Raw genomic sequence first — 19,002 nt, forward strand, 5'->3', positions numbered from 1 at the left:
TATGTGGTGGAGTTGCCCCAAGGTACAACCCCTGTGGAGCGCAGTGGAAAGTTATCTTAGACCACTACTGGGGAATGACATCTCTTTGTCGCCTAGAATTGCGCTACTGAATGACCTGCCGAAACTACCATGCAAATTAAGACTGACTATACTCCAAATGAGCATGACAGGAGCCAAATCGCTCATAGCCTTACACTGGAAGACCCCCTACTCACCGACATTGACAAACTGGATAGACAAAGTAACTGACCTCCTAAACATGGAGGAATATGGCTACACTAAGAGGGGGAAAGCACACATGCTAGCAGACATAAAATTCCTATGGGAGGGTGGTAGACGAGATGGCGCCCCAACTGCATCCACGGAAACTTAGCTCCTAGGCCCCCAGGGGGGGCACTTCAACAAGACTTTCTTTAGAAGGACTAATGAACGAAAGGACAGATTGACAACCACACTTTTAAAATCTCTTTTGAAGACGTACTTCCTCGAGACATATAATATAGCGGAAGACAGATATTTTCTTTTTCCCCTTTTCTTTTCTTCTTTTTTCTTTTACTTTCTTTCTTCTTCTGTTTGTTTTATGTGCAAGCTTAAGTTGTTTACAAACTGTTATTATCTTTAAGATTCAATTCTCTTTTTTGTGATTCAAAGTATAAGAGTAAGTTAACATAGACCAGTTATCAATCCCCGGTGTGAAACTTTGGACTTTGAGACATTTACAAGAACCCGGGTTATAGTTAGCTCAAAACCAATAATGTCAATGCCATGTATATAATATATGTCTACCATAGATAAGAATATCATTTGAAATGCATTGTACAATCTTGTTTTGAATCAATAAAACAGTTTTCAAAAAAAAAAAAAAAAAAAAAAAAAAAAAAATATTTGACCTGATTTCATGAAAGTCCTATGAGTGCTGCCTTTGGATTATTATATACATACAAGCTAGCACCAATGTACATATCCCAGGAGGGTGTATTCACTACTACCTATATATATTGTGTATATATATAATTTTATATATATATATATATATATATATATATATATACACACACACATATATTTTTTTTAAATATTATTTTGGTAGGTAACTCGTGAGTTGCAAACCACTATGCCATTTATAACCTTATGGAACAATCTGGATCAGTTACTGAAATGTGATGAAGACCCATCAGTCATTTTAAGTGATGCTAATCTGTCCTATCCTGATCCAGAATGTTAGCAATATTCTAGATGGAGTTTAATTCGCCAATTAAGATGCGCTTTAACTTACTTTTTAATGTAGCACTGAAAATCAAAATACCCCATGCTCAGGCCGCCAACTTAAAAACTAATCGGTTTGGACTGTTCTCCAATCAGTGCTCTTGCCGTACGGCACCTTTTTTGTAGCTAGAACTCTGATTTGGAGAACAGTTCAAACGGTTAGCTCACAAAAAATATTTGGCAAGGCTAGATTAAAAAGTAAGTTACAGTGTATCTTTATTAGAAGTGATCAATTAAAGTTCATGTAAAATATCGCTTAGATGCCGAACCTGCATTCACTATCACTTTAAAAGGACATTAAACACTTTAAGATGAAAATATAAAATGATAATTCGTATATATATATAAAAAAGTCTACAATATACTTCCATTATTTATGTTGTCCCCGTTTCCTATAATTCTATTCTGAAACTGTGAGCTTTCCGGTTCCTGTTAGAAATGGAAATGCGGAACACAGTTCTATTCCACACAGCCATTAGCTGCACACTCTAGTGACCTATTTATTACTTTTCCTAATTGACCACAGCAGAGAAGGTAACCTAAGTTACAACATGGCAGCTCCCATTGTTTTATAGACTCTAAAACTTTACATTTATTTTGTCAATATTTAAACGGCTAATGAAACTTTAAAAACTACATCTACATGTTATTCTCAGACTAATGTTTTCTTTGACTGCATCATTCTATCTAGCATTTATTTAGTGTTAAATGTCCGTTTAAGTCACCTACATCTCATCCATTCCATATCAATCATTTTTTCCTACTTACTTTTCATCTACCAGTTCACAAATTCCTCATCTTTGTGGTCCTGCATTTTCATGCCACATCCTCGCACTTTCCTCCTTTTTTCTAACGTCATTATCCTTTCCTTATTCAGTATTTCCTCCCATCCTTCATCTTCTTGCATTCCCCATTTGTCATTCCATCTTCTTATTCATATCTCAACAAATATACTCACCCATTAATACCCTATAACCTTACCCTTCTCACAACCATATTCTCATCCATTGCCCCTATCAAATTCTCATTCATTCCTCACCCAATATTCTCTACCATTCCTTATCTCATATTGTCATTTTTTCTTTAAAAAATATTCTCATCCATTCCTCATCCCATATTTATATCAGGCCCTTATTTCATATTCTCAACAATTCTTTATCCTCACCCTTTCCTTATCTCAAATGCTCAACCATTCTTTTTCTTGTGTTCTTGTTAATTTCTTATCCCATTCTCACTTATTCCTCAACCCATATTAACACCTTTTCCTCATTCTCTCAATAAACATTCACAATATTTACCATGTTCTTCTCTGGGTCATTTTTCTGAGCGGCATTTACAATCTGTGACCTTAGAATAAGCACTTCTTCTTTGCGCACTTCCAGCTCTTCATTGGCTGATTTCAGCTGGTTTAAAAGTAACTCGTACCCATTGGATTCGTCATTTGAGTCATTCTGAGATGCACCATCAGCTACGGCTTTCCTCAGCTCATTTAGGTCATTTTTAAGTTTCTTATTTTCGGACTCCAGTTCTTGCCTCTGTCAGAAATGTAGTGATTGTAGATTGAAACTTTGTCATAGTAAAACATGTTTTAATAAAGTTACTTGAATGTCTGACTGGTGACTTTATCTTAATATAAAGTATCCACTGAGGGAGAAACTAATCTTTAAAATATAATTTAAAATGTTATATCATTTCCTATACGACCGAACTGAAAATTCAACTTTAATGCTATGTAATTCGTGGGATGGAAAGTCCCATTTTTAGTGACATAAATCTCAATTTTTTCTCAAAAACACAGATTTATATTGTGCAGCAATCAGCCAATCACAAATGCATTTACGTATATTCTGTAAACTCTTGCACATGCTCAGTAGGAGCTGGTGACTCAATAAGTGTAAATATAAAAAGACTGTGTACATTTTGTTAATAGAAATAAATTGGAAAGCTGTTTAAAATTGCATGCTCTATCTGAATTATGAAAGTTTAATTTTGACTTGAGTGTCCCTTTAATATTGTTAATTAAGCGTACAATACCATATAAAAGTATGATTAGTGAGGGTGGATCCAGGAAGATACAGCAATTTATAAATGTTTGGTACAAAAGTGTTTGTTCTAACTATATTTATTATTTACTTATTCTTAAACTAGGCCAGTGGCGCAGTATTCATACAAGGGAATAACAATTAAACTTGTTTTTGTATTCACTTTTATATATAGTATAGAAGTAGTATTAAACAAAAAATAGATGTGAAGATTTCGTCTTGATTATATAAATATATATATATATATATATATATATATATATATATATATATATATATATAGCGCAGGAAATATAATTGGTACCCCCACAGCTGTATAAAGCGCAGGAAATATAATTGGTACCCCACAGCTGTATTAGCTGATGAACACAAACCTTCACCATCCTGCACAGAATGAATGGTGTTTATACTAATAGATGCATTTCTTTATATTTCTAGTGATAGTTGGTTATATTAAGAGACAGTAGGTGTTAGAAGCACAGAAAAATCCAGGACCACATATAGCACAATCAGTAAATACATAATAATAAGCAAAAGCACTTAGTCTGAATTTCAAATGACTAGTAGTTCTATTTTCCTTTCCACGGCATCATGTGACACACATCAGCCAATTACAAAATGCATACACTTGCACATGCTCAGTAGGAGCTGGTGTTGTAAAAAGTGTGTATATAAAAAGATTGTGCACAATTAGATAATGGAAGTGAATTGGGAAGTTGTTTAAAATTGTGTGCTCTATCTGACTCACGAAAGTTTAATTTTAACTTTAGTGTCCCTTTAAAGGAACAGAAAACACTTTGAAATTATAATGTACGATGCTTAATGATGCATAGCAAAACAAGTTTGCAATATGCTTTCATTATTTTTCCTCCATTTCTGTAATTTAAAGGGACACAAAAGTGCAAAAAGAAAATGCTTGAATGATTTACGTGCAAGCAAAAGTGCAATGATAAAGGGATGAAAACGGATTGTAATAGGATAATCTCACACATGTAAATTCGTACTTGACTTCCACAGTGAACAAAAGGAGTTAATTCAAAAGTACCCTGTACATCGCTGATTGCTTTTTTGATAGCTCGTCTTGCGCTATTCCAAGATGCCTGCAGCCAGAAGGGAGGTCATAATAGCGCGGTCCCGGCACTCGCAGTGAGACCTGCGCTACTATGACCTAAAAAACACAACGAACAGCAGTGTACAGGGTAATATTTACTGCCTCTTTAAAAAAAACTTGCAATTAAATAACACTATCTTTAGATGTAATAAAAAATGTCCTGTTAAGCCCTAAGGGTATTTATCTCGGCTATATTATATCTGGGTGCACCTCTGTAGTAGAGGCATCTGCTTAAACAAATGTAAAGCAACATTATAGTGTCACTAAGATGAAACTCACTTCACCTGAAGTAGCTTCTAGGCAGGACAAAGCACAGCATTATTAAGAGGGCTGTTTGAACATTTTAAACCTCTACCTGGGCAAAAAAAGAAAAGAAATATCCTGTCCCACAAGGCCTTATTAGTTTTATTCTTAAGAGGCCCCAGAACACACAGGGTTTCGGCTTGAACAGTTATTTTTCTGATGCTTAAATCAGTTGCTATGATACTTTGTGACCTTCCTAAGGTAGAGAGAAAGTGCTTATTGCTATTAGTTGAATAATGATGCACGTTTGAGAATGTGGCACCGAAAAGCCTTGAGTCAGACAGGAAGAATGAGTGGGAATGAAGATTGACAGCTTCATTAATCTCTGCATCCGGAATGGATAGGGTGGAAATGTGGTTTTAGAAGCTTTGCTATTGATAGTTTGTGCCACTAAATCCAAATAGTTATTGCTGGCAAAAAATAAACAATGACCCAAATTCTAATTTATTAGAGTTTGCCATGAGAAACCCTTGCATTCAACTTGAATGATTTTTATCTTTCTTTCTATGACATTCAAACGCATTAAAAGAGTTGTCATTTTATTAGTTAGCGAGCCAAAACTACGTATTTTATCAATGATTGTAATGAAAGTTTTTGAGGTTTAAACATGCTAAATATACAATTAATAGAAAAAAACTATATAATTAATGTGAAAGGTTAAGTTAAAAAAAAAAATGATCACTAATACTGAACTAATTATCTGTCATGTTGTGCTTTCATTTGGCCTTGTAGCTTTTGCTTCCATGAAGGTCTCTGAAAATCTTTGCAAAAACCTACTTGAATAGCCTAAAGTTCCCTTTGTTTTGTATTTCTGTGCTTTATAGATTTCAAATTCAAACAGTTTTCAAACTCATTTGGTATTTCTTTTTTATTAATTAGAAAATATTTGAAATCAATAGAAAAAAAAAAACCTCAAGCTGTTTTCATGCACAAATCAACTTGTCTGGAAATTGGGACCTAACCAATATGCGGCAGAATCCTACTTATATGGTCTTCAGTGGACTCTTTCCTACACTATGATGCTCAGGCACTCTCTCATCCTATATGGTGCTCAACATACTTCATCTTATGCTTTGTGGTGCTTGACACACTCGAGTTATAAATCCAATTAAAAGCTCTTTTTTCTCTATAGTGGTTTAACAGACGTTCCGCTTGTCTATGATACTCACGGGATTATCTTCTTCTGAAGGATGCCCAATGGATGATTGCCTTGTCTAATATACCTATCTAAGTATTATTACCTGTTGTCTCCTATCTGAATAAATCCACATATGCACTGGCATCCTGGCTCCGGTATCCTTTTTTCTTCATAGCTAATCTCTACTACAACCCAAAAGACAAATCTGGCTATTTCACATATAAAAATAAGCCTAAAGAAACAACCATACATTTTATACTCTACAGTTGGTAGAATGAGTCATTAGAAACACATTAAGCACACTGTCCCTTTAAGTTCAGCATCCTCTTCTATGGTACTCTCAATTGCCATGATGGACAACACAATTATATCTCAGGCCTGTTATGACCAATGCACTCTCTCTACCTCAATAACGTCTTCTGACTCCACTGTGATGCTCAGACTTTCTCCTTCTTTGCAATGATTATTTGACTTTGTCATCCTCACATACATTTCCCTGACTGTATGAATCCCTAGTATACTCCAAACCAAAGATGACTGGTAGCTAGTAACAAACTTAACTGATTTCATTACTTACCTTCAAATTGTTGTATGCAATGTCTGTATCTGGATCTGATTTAATTTCATCCTTGTTTTCAATCACCTAGATACACAAGAACATAAAAACATATTACATGGTTAACACACATAGGTATATACTGTATTTAGATAGAAGCTGCAAAGCCTGGTTTAGAAACAGAAATAAGATCAGCTCATGAGGCTTTACCAAAAAGTGTTTCTGGAGAGCATTTTTGGGGCAATTACTGATATGATCTCAATAATACAGACTTTACACATAATACAGACCTCAGTAGGACAAGATTAAAGTATTTTCCTGTGCTATGTAGGGTGAGCATAAGAGCAAATCAGCGACGATTAAAAAGAGAGCAAATGTAGTACAGTTATGTAGAATAAATGTGATAATAAAATACACAAAGTGAATCGTGAAACAAAAAAGTCCAAATATAAGGATATGTAACTCTTCTAAGAAAGGTCTATTCGCTCTTCTGCGGTCCTCTGTGTGTTCTCAAAGAAAAGGAAACAAGATATGCAACATATGAAAAAGCCGATTCAGCGAAACGTACGTCGGAATTGACACACTCTTGCGTCTTTACATCTGCTTATTCACCTGAGGGAGGAGCGGTCTTTCTGGCACTGGGAAGTGGTGGTTCTAAGCGGTTAAGATTCTGCTTGTCCATCCATCTCCATCCAGGAATAGCATCTACTCTTGAGTAATTTTACAGCCATTATTACTCAGTTTCCCTTTGTAAGAGGTGTTGTTAAAGCATTTGTGAGGCTTTTTATATATTTTAATAAATGTTTGCTTTTATAAGATTTGCCTGAGAGTACTGTTTTCCCACCAGTATAAAGTGGGAGTGCGCATTACCCTGAGCTTGGCTATAAGCTCCAACAAATGTGAGTAATCACTCGTTAAACAAGCAGAATTGTTGCACTATAAGTGGTTACAAAGTTACACTATGTTGCATATCTTGTTTCCTTTTCTTTGAGAACACACGGAGGACCGCAGAAGAGCGAAGAGACCTTTCTTAGAAGAGTTACATATCCTTATATTTGGACTTTTTTGTTTCACGATTCACTTTGTGTATTTTATTATCACATTTATTCTACATTTTTTTTGTTTGTGATTTTTGGTATATTTATTAAGTACAGTTATGTATTTGTTGTATAATGAAACCCAAAAAAATTATTTTGTGATTCAGACAGAACATACCATTTTTTTAAAAAAGTTTCCAATTTAATTCTGTTATCAAATTTGCCTTGTTCCCATGATATTCTGTGTTAAACAGATACCTAGGTAGCATCTAGAGCACTACATGGCAGGAAATAGTGCTCCCATCTTGTGCTCTTGCAAATGGAGAACATTCTTGCAAAACTGCTGCCATATACTGCTCCAGAAATGGGTCAGATCCAAATCATGCTTCGCTCCTTTTAAACAAAAGCTACCAACAGAATGAAGAAAAAAATATAATAGAAATAAATTAGAAAGTTGTTAAAAATCTCAAGCTCTATCTGGCAGTGAAAGCGTTAGTTGAATGACTGAATGTACACTATCATTCCGCTTGTTTTGCTCTGTGTGCGATCCGCCTCAGTTTCTATGTTTCCACAGTTCCTCTATACAGCACTGGGACAGTCACTTTTGATTTTGGAGCCAGGATGGCTTATACATAAGTTTTGAAGAATATGTTAACACTGGATTGTTTACAATGTGACTTATTGGTCACCATGGTTACCAGTTTGGCGTTTTTTTGCTCTAATTGGGGGGAGGGGTTTGTTTGCCACTATGTATAAAGTCACTATTGTTTGATACACGCGTTGTCTGAAGAAGGGGATATTGTCCTCGAAACGTCACAGTTTTTTGTTCTAAGTAAAAGTTTTTCACAAAAGGACCAGTGAGTGCAAGTATTTTGTTCTGTTATTTATATATATATATATATATATATATATATATATATATATATATATATTACTCCCCGAAACGTCAATAAAACTTGACCTTTTTGAAGAAATCCTGTCTGGTTGCTGTTATTTGAGAAGGATATTTATTTACACAGAACCTACAGGTGGTTGACCCGCGGAGGGCGGATTCACATTGAGTTGCTATATATACAGTATATATATATATATATATATATATATATATATATATATATATATATATATATATTCAAAGTACAAAAAACCCCAAAGATATTTCATAGTCTATTAAAAACACAGTTTTTGAATTTCTGATTAAAAAAAAAGTGCAAAAGATCTTGAATTCCAGTGATCAAGAAGCAATATCAAACAAAAGCATCTTGCTTGCTACGGTCTGATTTGCTGAAGCAAATTGTGTTTAAAAACATTTAAGAATATGATTAAAACAAAATATATGCTTACCTGATAAATGTCTTTCTTTCCGGGCATGGAGAGTCCATGATGTCATTCCAATTACTAGTGGGGATATTCAACTCCTGGCAGGAGGAGGCACAGAGCACCCCAGCAAAGTGGTTAAGTGTAACTTCCCTTACCTATAATCCCCAGTCATTCAGCCGAAGGAAAATGGAAAAAGAAGAAACAGGCTGGCGTCCATAGTCACAATTATCAGGAAGCAAGAGCCCCGAGACAGATGTTCCTGTGAAATCCACCACGAGAGTCTCTTGTTAGGGGGTCCAGATTTATCATCTGCAATAAATCTGAATGGTCTCCATTCCATTGACGGAGCATGCAAAGCTGCAGCGGTCGCAGATGGAACCGAGCAAAAGGAATGATGTCCATGGAGGCCACCATCAGACCAATCACCTCCATGCATTGAGCCACTGATGGACGAAAAGCAGACTGGAGGGAAAGGCAAGAAGCAAGAAGTTTGGATTTTCTGACCTCCGTCAGGAAAATCTTCATGGACAGGGAATCTATGATTGTCCATAGGAAATACAATTTCTTTCATGTAATTAACAAGAGTCCATGAGCTAGTGACGTATGGGATATACATTCCTACCAGGAGGGGCAAAGTTTCCCAAACCTCAAAATGCCTACAAATACACCCCTCACCACACCCACAAATCAGTTTTACAAACTTTGCCTCCAAGGGAGGTGGTGAAGTAAGTTTGTGCTAGATTCTACGTTGATATGCGCTCCGCAGCAAGTTGGAGCCCGGTTTTCCTCTCAGCGTGCAGTGAATGTCAGAGGGATGTGAAGAGAGTATTGCCTATTGAATGCAGTGATCTCCTTCTACGGGGTCTATTTCATAAGGTTCTCTGTTATCGGTCGTAGAGATTCATCTCTTACCTCCCTTTTCAGATCGACGATATACTCTTATATTTACCATTACCTCTACTGATTCTCGTTTCAGTACTGGTTTGGCTTTCTACAAACATGTAGATGAGTGTCCTGGGGTAAGTAAGTCTTATTTTCTGTGACACTCTAAGCTATGGTTGGGCACTTTATTTATAAAGTTCTAAATATATGTATTCAAACATTTATTTGCCTTGACTCAGAATGTTCAACTTTCCTTATTTTCAGACAGTCAGTTTCATATTTGGGATTATGCATTGAATTATCATATTTTTCTTACCTCAAAAATTTGACTTTTTTTCCCTGTGGGCTGTTAGGCTCGCGGGGGCTGAAAATGCTTCATTTTATTGCGTCATTCTTGGCGCGGACTTTTTTGGCGCAAAAATTCTTTTCCGTTTCCGGCGTCGTTATTTTGCGCCAAAAATGTCGGCGTTCCGGATGTGGCGTCATTTTTGGCGCCAAAAGCATTTAGGCGCCAAATAATGTGGGCGTCTTATTTGGCGCTAAAAAATATGGGCGTCGCTTTTGTCTCCACATTATTTCAGTCTCATTTTTCATTTGCTTCTGGTTGCTAGAAGCTTGATATTTGGCATTCTTTCCCATTCCTGAAACTGTCTTATAAGGAATTTGATCTATTTTGCTTTATATGTTGTTTTTTTCTTACATATTGCAAGATGTCTCACGTTGCATCTGAGCCAGAAGATACTACAGGAAAATCACTGCCTGCTGGATCTACCAAAGCTAAGTGTATCTGCTGTAAATTTTTGGTAGCTATTCCTCCAGCTGTTGTTTGTAATAATTGTCATGACAAACTTGTTAAAGCAGATAATATTTCCTTTAGTAATGTACCATTGCCTGTTGCAGTTCCCTCAACATCTAAGGTGCAGAATGTTCCTGATAACATAAGAGATTTTGTTTCTGAATCCATAAAGAAGGCTTTGTCTGTTATTTCTCCTTCTAGTAAACGTAAAAAGTCTTTTAAATCTTCTCTCTCTACAGATGAATTTTTAAATGAACACCATCATTCTGATTCTTTGGACTCTTCTGGTTCAGAGGATTCTATCTCAGAGATTGATGCTGATAAATCTTCATATTTATTTAAGATGGAATTTATTCGCTCTTTACTTAAAGAAGTACTAATTGCTTTAGAAATAGAGGATTCTAGTCCTCTTGATACTAATTCTATACGTTTGGATAAGGTTTTTAAAGCTCCTGCGGTTATTCCAGAAGTTTTTCCTGTTCCTAATGCTATTTCTGCAGTGATTTCCAAAGAATGGGATAAATTGGGAAATTCATTTACTCCTTCTAAACGTTTTAAGCAATTATATCCTGTTCCGCCTGACAGGTTAGAATTTTGGGACAAAATCCCTAAAGTTGATGGGGCTATTTCTACCCTTGCTAAACGTACTACCATTCCTACGTCAGATGGTACCTCGTTTAAGGATCCTTTAGAGAGAAAAATTGAATCCTTTCTAAGAAAAGCTTATCTGTGTTCAGGTAATCTTCTTAGACCTGCTATATCATTGGCTGATGTTGCTGCAGCTTCAACTTTTTGGTTGGAAACCCTAGCGCAACAAGTAGCAAATCGTGATTCTCATGATATTATTATTCTTCTCCAGCATGCTAATAATTTTATCTGTGATGCCATTTTTGATATTATTAGAGTTGATGTTAGGTTTATGTCTCTAGCTATCTTAGCCAGAAGAGCTTTATGGCTTAAGACTTGGAATGCTGATATGGCTTCTAAATCAACTCTACTTTCCGTTTCTTTCCAGGGAAACAAATTATTTGGTTCTCAGTTGGATTCTATTATTTCAACTGTTACTGGTGGGAAAGGAACTTTTTTACCACAGGATAAAAAAATCTAAAGGTAAAAACAGGGCTAACAATCGTTTTCGTTCCTTTCGTTTCAACAAAGAACAAAAGCCTGATCCTTCGTCCTCAGGAGCAGTTTCAGTTTGGAAACCATCTCCAGTCTGGAATAAATCCAAGCCTGCTAGAAAGGCAAAGCCTGCTTCTAAGTTCACATGAAGGTACGGCCCTCATTCCAGTTCAGCTGGTAGGGGGCAGGTTACGTTTTTTCAAAGAAATTTGGATCAATTCTGTTCACAATCTTTGGATTCAGAGCATTGTTTCAGAAGGGTACAGAATTGGTTTCAAGATGAGACCTCCTGCAAAGAGATTTTTTCTTTCCCGTGTCCCAGTAAATCCAGTGAAAGCTCAAGCATTTCTGAATTGTGTTTCAGATCTAGAGCTGGCTGGAGTAATTATGCCAGTTCCAGTTCCGGAACAGGGGATGGGGTTTTATTCAAATCTCTTCATTGTACCAAAGAAGGAGAATTCCTTCAGACCAGTTCTGGATCTAAAATTATTGAATCGTTATGTAAGGATACCAACGTTCAAGATGGTAACTGTAAGGACTATATTGCCTTTTGTTCAGCAAGGGAATTATATGTCCACAATAGATTTACAGGATGCATATCTGCATATTCTGATTCATCCAGATCATTTTCAGTTCCTGAGATTCTCTTTTCTAGACAAGCATTACCAATTTGTGGCTCTACCGTTTGGCCTTGCTACAGCTCCAAGAATTTTCACAAAGATTCTCGGTGCCCTTCTGTCTGTAATCAGAGAACAGGGTATTGTGGTATTTCCTTATTTGGACGATATCTTGGTACTTGCTCAGTCTTTACATTTAGCAGAATCTCATACGAATCGACTTGTGTTGTTTCTTCAAGATCATGGTTGGAGGATCAATTTACCAAAAAGTTCTTTGATTCCTCAAACAAGGGTAACCTTTCTGGGTTTCCAGATAGATTCAGTGTCCATGACTCTGTCTTTAACAGACAAGAGACGTCTAAAATTGATTTCAGCTTGTCGAAACCTTCAGTCACAATCATTCCCTTCGGTAGCCTTATGCATGGAAATTCTAGGTCTTATGACTGCTGCATCGGACGCGATCCCCTTTGCTCGTTTTCACATGCGACCTCTTCAGCTCTGTATGCTGAACCAATGGTGCAGGGATTACACGAAGATATCTCAATTAATATCTTTAAAACCGATTGTTCGACACTCTCTAACGTGGTGGACAGATCCCCTTCGTTTAATTCAGGGGGCTTCTTTTGTTCTTCCGACCTGGACTGTAATTTCAACAGATGCAAGTCTCACAGGTTGGGGAGCTGTGTGGGGATCTCTGACGGCACAGGGAGTTTGGGAATCTCAGGAGGTGAGATTACCGATCAATATTTTGGAACTCCGTGCAATTTTCAGAGCTCTTCAGTTTTGGCCTCTTCTGAAGAGAGAATCGTTCATTTGTTTTCAGACAGACAATGTCACAACTGTGGCATACATCAATCATCAAGGAGGGACTCACAGTCCTCTGGCTATGAAAGAAGTATCTCGAATTCTGGTTTGGGCGGAATCCAGCTCCTGTCAAATCTCTGCGGTTCATATCCCAGGTGTAGACAATTGGGAAGCGGATTATCTCAGTCGCCAAACGTTGCATCCGGGCGAATGGTCTCTTCACCCAGAGGTATTTCTTCAGATTGTTCAAATGTGGGGACTTCCAGAGATAGATCTGATGGCCTCTCATCTAAACAAGAAACTTCCCAGGTATCTGTCCAGATCCCGGGATCCTCGGGCGGAGGCAGTGGATGCATTATCACTTCCTTGGAAGTATCATCCTGCCTATATCTTTCCGCCTCTAGTTCTTCTTCCAAGAGTAATCTCCAAGATTCTGAGGGAATGCTCGTTTGTTCTGCTAATAGCTCCGGCATGGCCTCACAGGTTTTGGTATGCGGATCTTGTCCGGATGGCATCTTGCCAACCATGGACTCTTCCGTTAAGACCAGACCTTCTGTCGCAAGGTCCTTTTTTCCATCCGGATCTGAAATCCTTAAACTTAAAGGTATGGAGATTGAACGCTTGATTCTTAGTCAAAGAGGTTTCTCTGACTCTGTGATTGATACTATGTTACAGGCTCGTAAATCTGTATCTAGAGAGATATATTATAGAGTCTGGAAGACTTATATTTCTTGGTGTCTTACTCATCATTTTTCTTGGTATTCTTTTAGAATTCCGAGAATATTACAATTTCTTCAGGATGGTTTAGATAAGGGTTTGTCCACAAGTTCCTTGAAAGGACAAATCTCTGCTCTTTCTGTTCTTTTTCACAGAAAGATTGCTATTCTTCCTGATATTCATTGTTTTGTACAAGCTTTGGTTCGTATAAAACCTGTCATTAAGTCAATTTCTCCTCCATGGAGTTTGAATTTGGTTCTGGGAGCTCTTCAAGCTCCTCCGTTTGAACCTATGCATTTATTGGACATTAAATTGCTTTCTTGGAAAGTTTTGTTCCTTTTGGCCATCTCTTCTGCCAGAAGAGTTTCTGAATTATCTGCTCTTTCTTGTGAGTCTCCTTTTCTGATTTTTCATCAGGATAAGGCGGTGTTGCGAACTTCTTTTGAATTTTTACCTAAGGTTGTGAATTCCAACAACATTAGTAGAGAAATCGTGGTTCCTTCATTATGTCCTAATCCTAAGAATTCTAAGGAGAAATCGTTACATTCTTTGGATGTTGTTAGAGCTTTGAAATATTATGTTGAAGCTACTAAATCTTTCCGAAAGACTTCTAGTCTATTTGTCATCTTTTCTGGTTCTAGAAAAGGCCAGAAAGCTTCTGCCATTTCTTTGGCATCCTGGTTGAAATCTTTAATTCATCTTGCCTATGTTGAGTCGGGTAAAACTCCGCCTCAGAGGATTACAGCTCATTCTACTAGGTCAGTTTCTACTTCCTGGGCGTTTAGGAATGAAGCTTCAGTTGATCAGATTTGCAAAGCAGCGACTTGGTCCTCTTTGCATACTTTTACTAAATTCTACCATTTTGATGTATTCTCTTCTTCTGAAGCAGTTTTTGGTAGAAAGGTACTTCAGGCAGTGGTTTCGGTTTGAATCTTCTGCTTATGTTTCCTTAAACTTTATTTTGGGTGTGGATTATTTTCAGCAGGAATTGGCTGTCTTTATTTTATCCCTCCCTCTCTAGTGACTCTTGTGTGGAAAGATCCACATCTTGGGTATTCATTATCCCATACGTCACTAGCTCATGGACTCTTGCTAATTACATGAAAGAAAACATAATTTATGTAAGAACTTACCTGATAAATTCATTTCTTTCATATTAACAAGAGTCCATGAGGCCCACCCTTTTTTGTGGTGGTTATGATTTTTTTGTATAAAGCACAATTATTCCAATTCCTTATTTTATATGCTTCGCACTTTTTTCTTATCACCCCACTGCTTGGCTATTCGTTAAACTGATTTGTGGGTGTGGTGAGGGGTGTATTTGTAGGCATTTTGAGGTTTGGGAAACTTTGCCCCTCCTGGTAGGAATGTATATCCCATACGTCACTAGCTCATGGACTCTTGTTAATATGAAAGAAATGAATTTATCAGGTAAGTTCTTACATAAATTATGTTTTTGTAGTTGGAGCTAGAGAACTCTTTTACAGATTTACATTCCACTCGTGGGAACATAGAAAAGACAACAACATCTCTGTATTAATTTTTTTTCTAGTTGAAAAGATGATGCCTGAACCAAGATGTCATCTAGATAAGGCGTCACAGCAATTCCATAGAATCTGATCACTGCCAATAGGGCTCACAGAACCTTTGTGAATATTCTGGGAGCTGTGGCAAGACCAAACTGAAGGGCAATAAACTGGAAATGCATGTCCAGAAAGGCAAACCTTAGAAACTGGTAATGATCCCTGTGAAGGGGAACGTGTAAATACGCGTCCTTCAGGGTCTATGGTCATCATCAATTGACCTTCCTGGGCCAATGGAACAAATAGTTTCCAGCTTTAAGGATGGAACCCTGAGGAATTTGTTGAGATACTTTAAATCTAGGATAGGACAAAAAGTTTCCTCCTTTTTGAGAACCACAAATAGATTTGAATAGAATCCTAAACCTTGTTCCTCTAGAGCAGTGTTTTTCAACCAGTGTGCCGTGGCACACTAGTGTGCCGTGAGAGATCCTCAGGTGTGCCACGGCAGACTGACAACAGTGTGACATATTTTTTAAACTTTGCTTGTTTTTTACTCCCAGTGCAGGGGTAGTTTGTAGGAGGCATGGCATAACAGCACAATACATACAGTATGTGTGTGTTTGTGTGTATGTGTATGTGTATATATATATATATATATATATATATATATATATATATATATATATGCTGTATTAGGCTACAATGTGTGATTTTTTTACAAATTTTGGGATGGTGGTGTGCCACAGGATTTTTTAATGTAAAAAAGTGTGCCACGGCAAAAAAAAGGTTAAAAATTACTGCTCTAGAGGGACTGGTACAATAACTCCCAGGGAGGATAGGGCCTTTACACAATTTAAGAAGGCCTCCCTCTTTACCTGGTTTGTGGATAGTCTTGACAGGAGAAATCTACCCCATTGGAGGGCAAGACTTAAATCCTATTTTGTAACCCTGGGATACTATGTCCACAGCCCATGGATCTGGGACATCGCGTATCCAAGCCTGTCGAAAAAAAGAAAGCCTGCCCCCCACCTGATCCAAAATCAGATTGGGGGTGGACTTTTCATGCTGATTTCGAATCAGCTGAAGGCTTTTTGTTTTGTTTTCCCTTGTTCCAGGGCTGGCTGGATTTCCAAGTGGACCTGGATTGGAAGAGGAAGAGGACTTCTGTCCTTTAAAGTTGCGAAAGGAACGAAAATTAGAATTTTGACGACCTTTAGGTCTATTTTTCTTGTCCTGAGGTAGGAAAGATCCCTTTCCACCTGTAATTTCAGAAATGATTTCCGTCAGTCCAGGACCAAAGAGTTTTACCCTTATAAGGTAAAGCCAAAAGCTTGGCCTTTGAAGATACATCAGCCGACCAAGATTTTAGCCACAGAGCTCTGCAAACTAGAACAGTGAAGCTAGATATCTTAGCTCCCAGTCTAATTACCTGCATGTTGGCATCACAGATAAAGGTATTGGCAAGTTTAAGAGCTTTGATCCTAACTTAGTTCTCCTCTACCGTAGTCTCTTCTGATATCAGATCAGATAGGGCATTGCACCAATAAAATGCTGCTGAAGAAGTATCTTCTTCATCAGACATCTGAGAAAGGTTGACCTTAATAGTAGACAAATGTTTAGATTTCCTTTTACACTTACTTAAAGAAGGGAAAGCAGACAAAGCCACCGATACTGCAGAAGTAATCTGAGCGGCAAAATTTCCAGGTACATAAACACCCCCAGGGGGATGAGAGGACACAGAAGGCACAGTATGAGAAACAACTAAGGCGTTTGAGGAGTTGAGGAGAAAGTTGAGGCATGTCACGCACAGCAGTATCCTGAGAGACACTTGGCTCAGAAGGGAGTAATTTGTCTTTAAATTTTAACGTTTTAGCTAAACAGGAGGAGCAAAATTGCATTGGCAGCACAATTTGAGCCTCTAAGCATAGTAAGAATTTATCTATAGAGATAGACTGATCTATTTCTGATTCCATAGCTGCAGATTCCTTAATAAAAACAAATTAGAATGCAAAATAATAATTTCCCAATTTTAATATATATCAAAAAGTACAGAGGGCAAAATAGAAAGCAAAACCGCAACCTCAGATTGCCTGAGGCGCCTACCGTACAGAATTATGGAAGCGACTCTCTCCTGCAGAGATCTGCCCATCTATGGCAAACGATCCGCTAGATGACAGAATAAGGAACGATAATCTCAAAGCCGACACTGATCCTCTACGTAGTAACAACACATTATGCTCCACTCCGAACTTCCGAGTCTACAGCAGAAGTGCACGCTTCACGTGATCGGACAAAAAGAATTAAACTGCGCAACTTAAAAGCATGCGAAAATAAAAAACGACTCCAGAAAGCAAAGCCGTTTCAAAAACAGACTAGACTCAATATGCTTGCCATAGTCCAAATGAACTGTCATAGCCCAACGGCTATTAAAAAGGAAAACTTAAAATCCTTAAAACCCCCTTAGCCAAGTGTCTCTGATAACCTTTAAGTCTCTCACTGGAATAAAAGTCAAAACATAAAATCTTTTAACACACAAAGTGCCTATGAATCTGTCCATAAGAAGTATCCTTAACCTTAATAAGGATATATACAGTATGTCCCAAAATAGATCCATATGAGGATTAACCTCTTAAGTGCTGCTGTCCTTCAGTACATAGAAGGCAAAGGCACTTACCTTGGATCCAGCTGCAGGACAGATAACTGCTACTTAGGTGTGACAGGCACTCCACTCCCTGCCATGGACCTGTAGGTAAAAGAAAGAACAGAGTAACTAACTCTGGCTTTCTGCAAAGGGGTAGCAAAGGGTTAAAAGTAAAACAAAGACTACCTCGCCACCTTTTAGCTTTTAAAAGCCACCACTACTCTTACTAAAGAGATTGGCATGGACACAGCTAGACCCCAATCCTTGCTTGCAGGGATAAATACCCATAAAAGGATTAAATATCTTCAGATCCCAACTTCACACATCCTCCATTGACAGAGGCAAAGAGAATGACTTGAGACTATGGGTAAGGGAAGTGACACTTAACAGCTTTGCTGGGGTGCTCTTTGCCTCCTACTGCTGGCCAGGAGTTGAATATACCCACTAGTAATTGGAATGATGTTGTGGACTCTCCATGCCATAGGAAAGAAAACAAGTTTTTTTTTAGATCTTGCGATCAAGACTTTTTTTTCCTGTTTATTGTACAAGATATGACATACTACTATTAAATACATTTACATATGTACATTTTCAGGGCCATCCTCTAGCAATTAACTATAGAATAGAGATGAAGAGGGGTCATAAAATCAAGACCATAAATTCATATGCACATCCAAAATGGCGTCATTGGGTATTTTCAGATTATGTGGCCCATGCGCAAAATAACTATTTAATTCCAAAACTGCTTGGAATATTGGTAACTAAGTGAAAAGGGCCAGTTTATCATTTTATCAAGTGACTTTAGCTTTCAAATTCAATAAGTGAAAAATGGTGCCATAAATCTTTTAAAAAGCTTTAAGAAATTGGACTGTGATCATGGTGAACAGGACTGTCCCATGTTATGTAACGGGCCTTTTTTTCTGCAAGCCAATAATGTGTTTAATCCAAAAAGAAAATGCATTTACCTGAGGTTTTTTCATTTCTTGTTCTTTTTTCTCTAATTGATTTTGCAACTTCTTCCTTTCCAACTCCAGTTCTCGTACTCGTTTCTGAAGTTTCAGGAACAGCGTCATATCCATAGCAGCTTTCTCCAAACCGGCCTCCTACAGAGAACACGTACAGGGATA

The 19,002-nt window shown here is 37.5% G+C and overlaps 1 protein-coding gene across 1 annotated transcript in view; it reads right to left on the bottom strand.

The window, feature by feature from the left end:
• MYO5B (myosin VB) overlaps nt 1-19,002 on the bottom strand; it is a 575,225-nt gene that overhangs the window by 56,929 nt on the left and 499,294 nt on the right. The window contains exons 26-28 of the mRNA XM_053701104.1: nt 18,841-18,978; nt 6,438-6,503; nt 2,565-2,801 (exon numbers count right to left, since the gene is read on the bottom strand). Coding sequence (XP_053557079.1) covers nt 2,565-2,801; nt 6,438-6,503; nt 18,841-18,978 — 441 coding nt within the window. The remainder of the gene's footprint in view (nt 1-2,564; nt 2,802-6,437; nt 6,504-18,840; nt 18,979-19,002) is intronic.

Source organism: Bombina bombina, chromosome 2, assembly GCF_027579735.1.
Source record: "Bombina bombina isolate aBomBom1 chromosome 2, aBomBom1.pri, whole genome shotgun sequence".
Classification (NCBI taxonomy): Eukaryota; Metazoa; Chordata; class Amphibia; order Anura; family Bombinatoridae; genus Bombina; species Bombina bombina.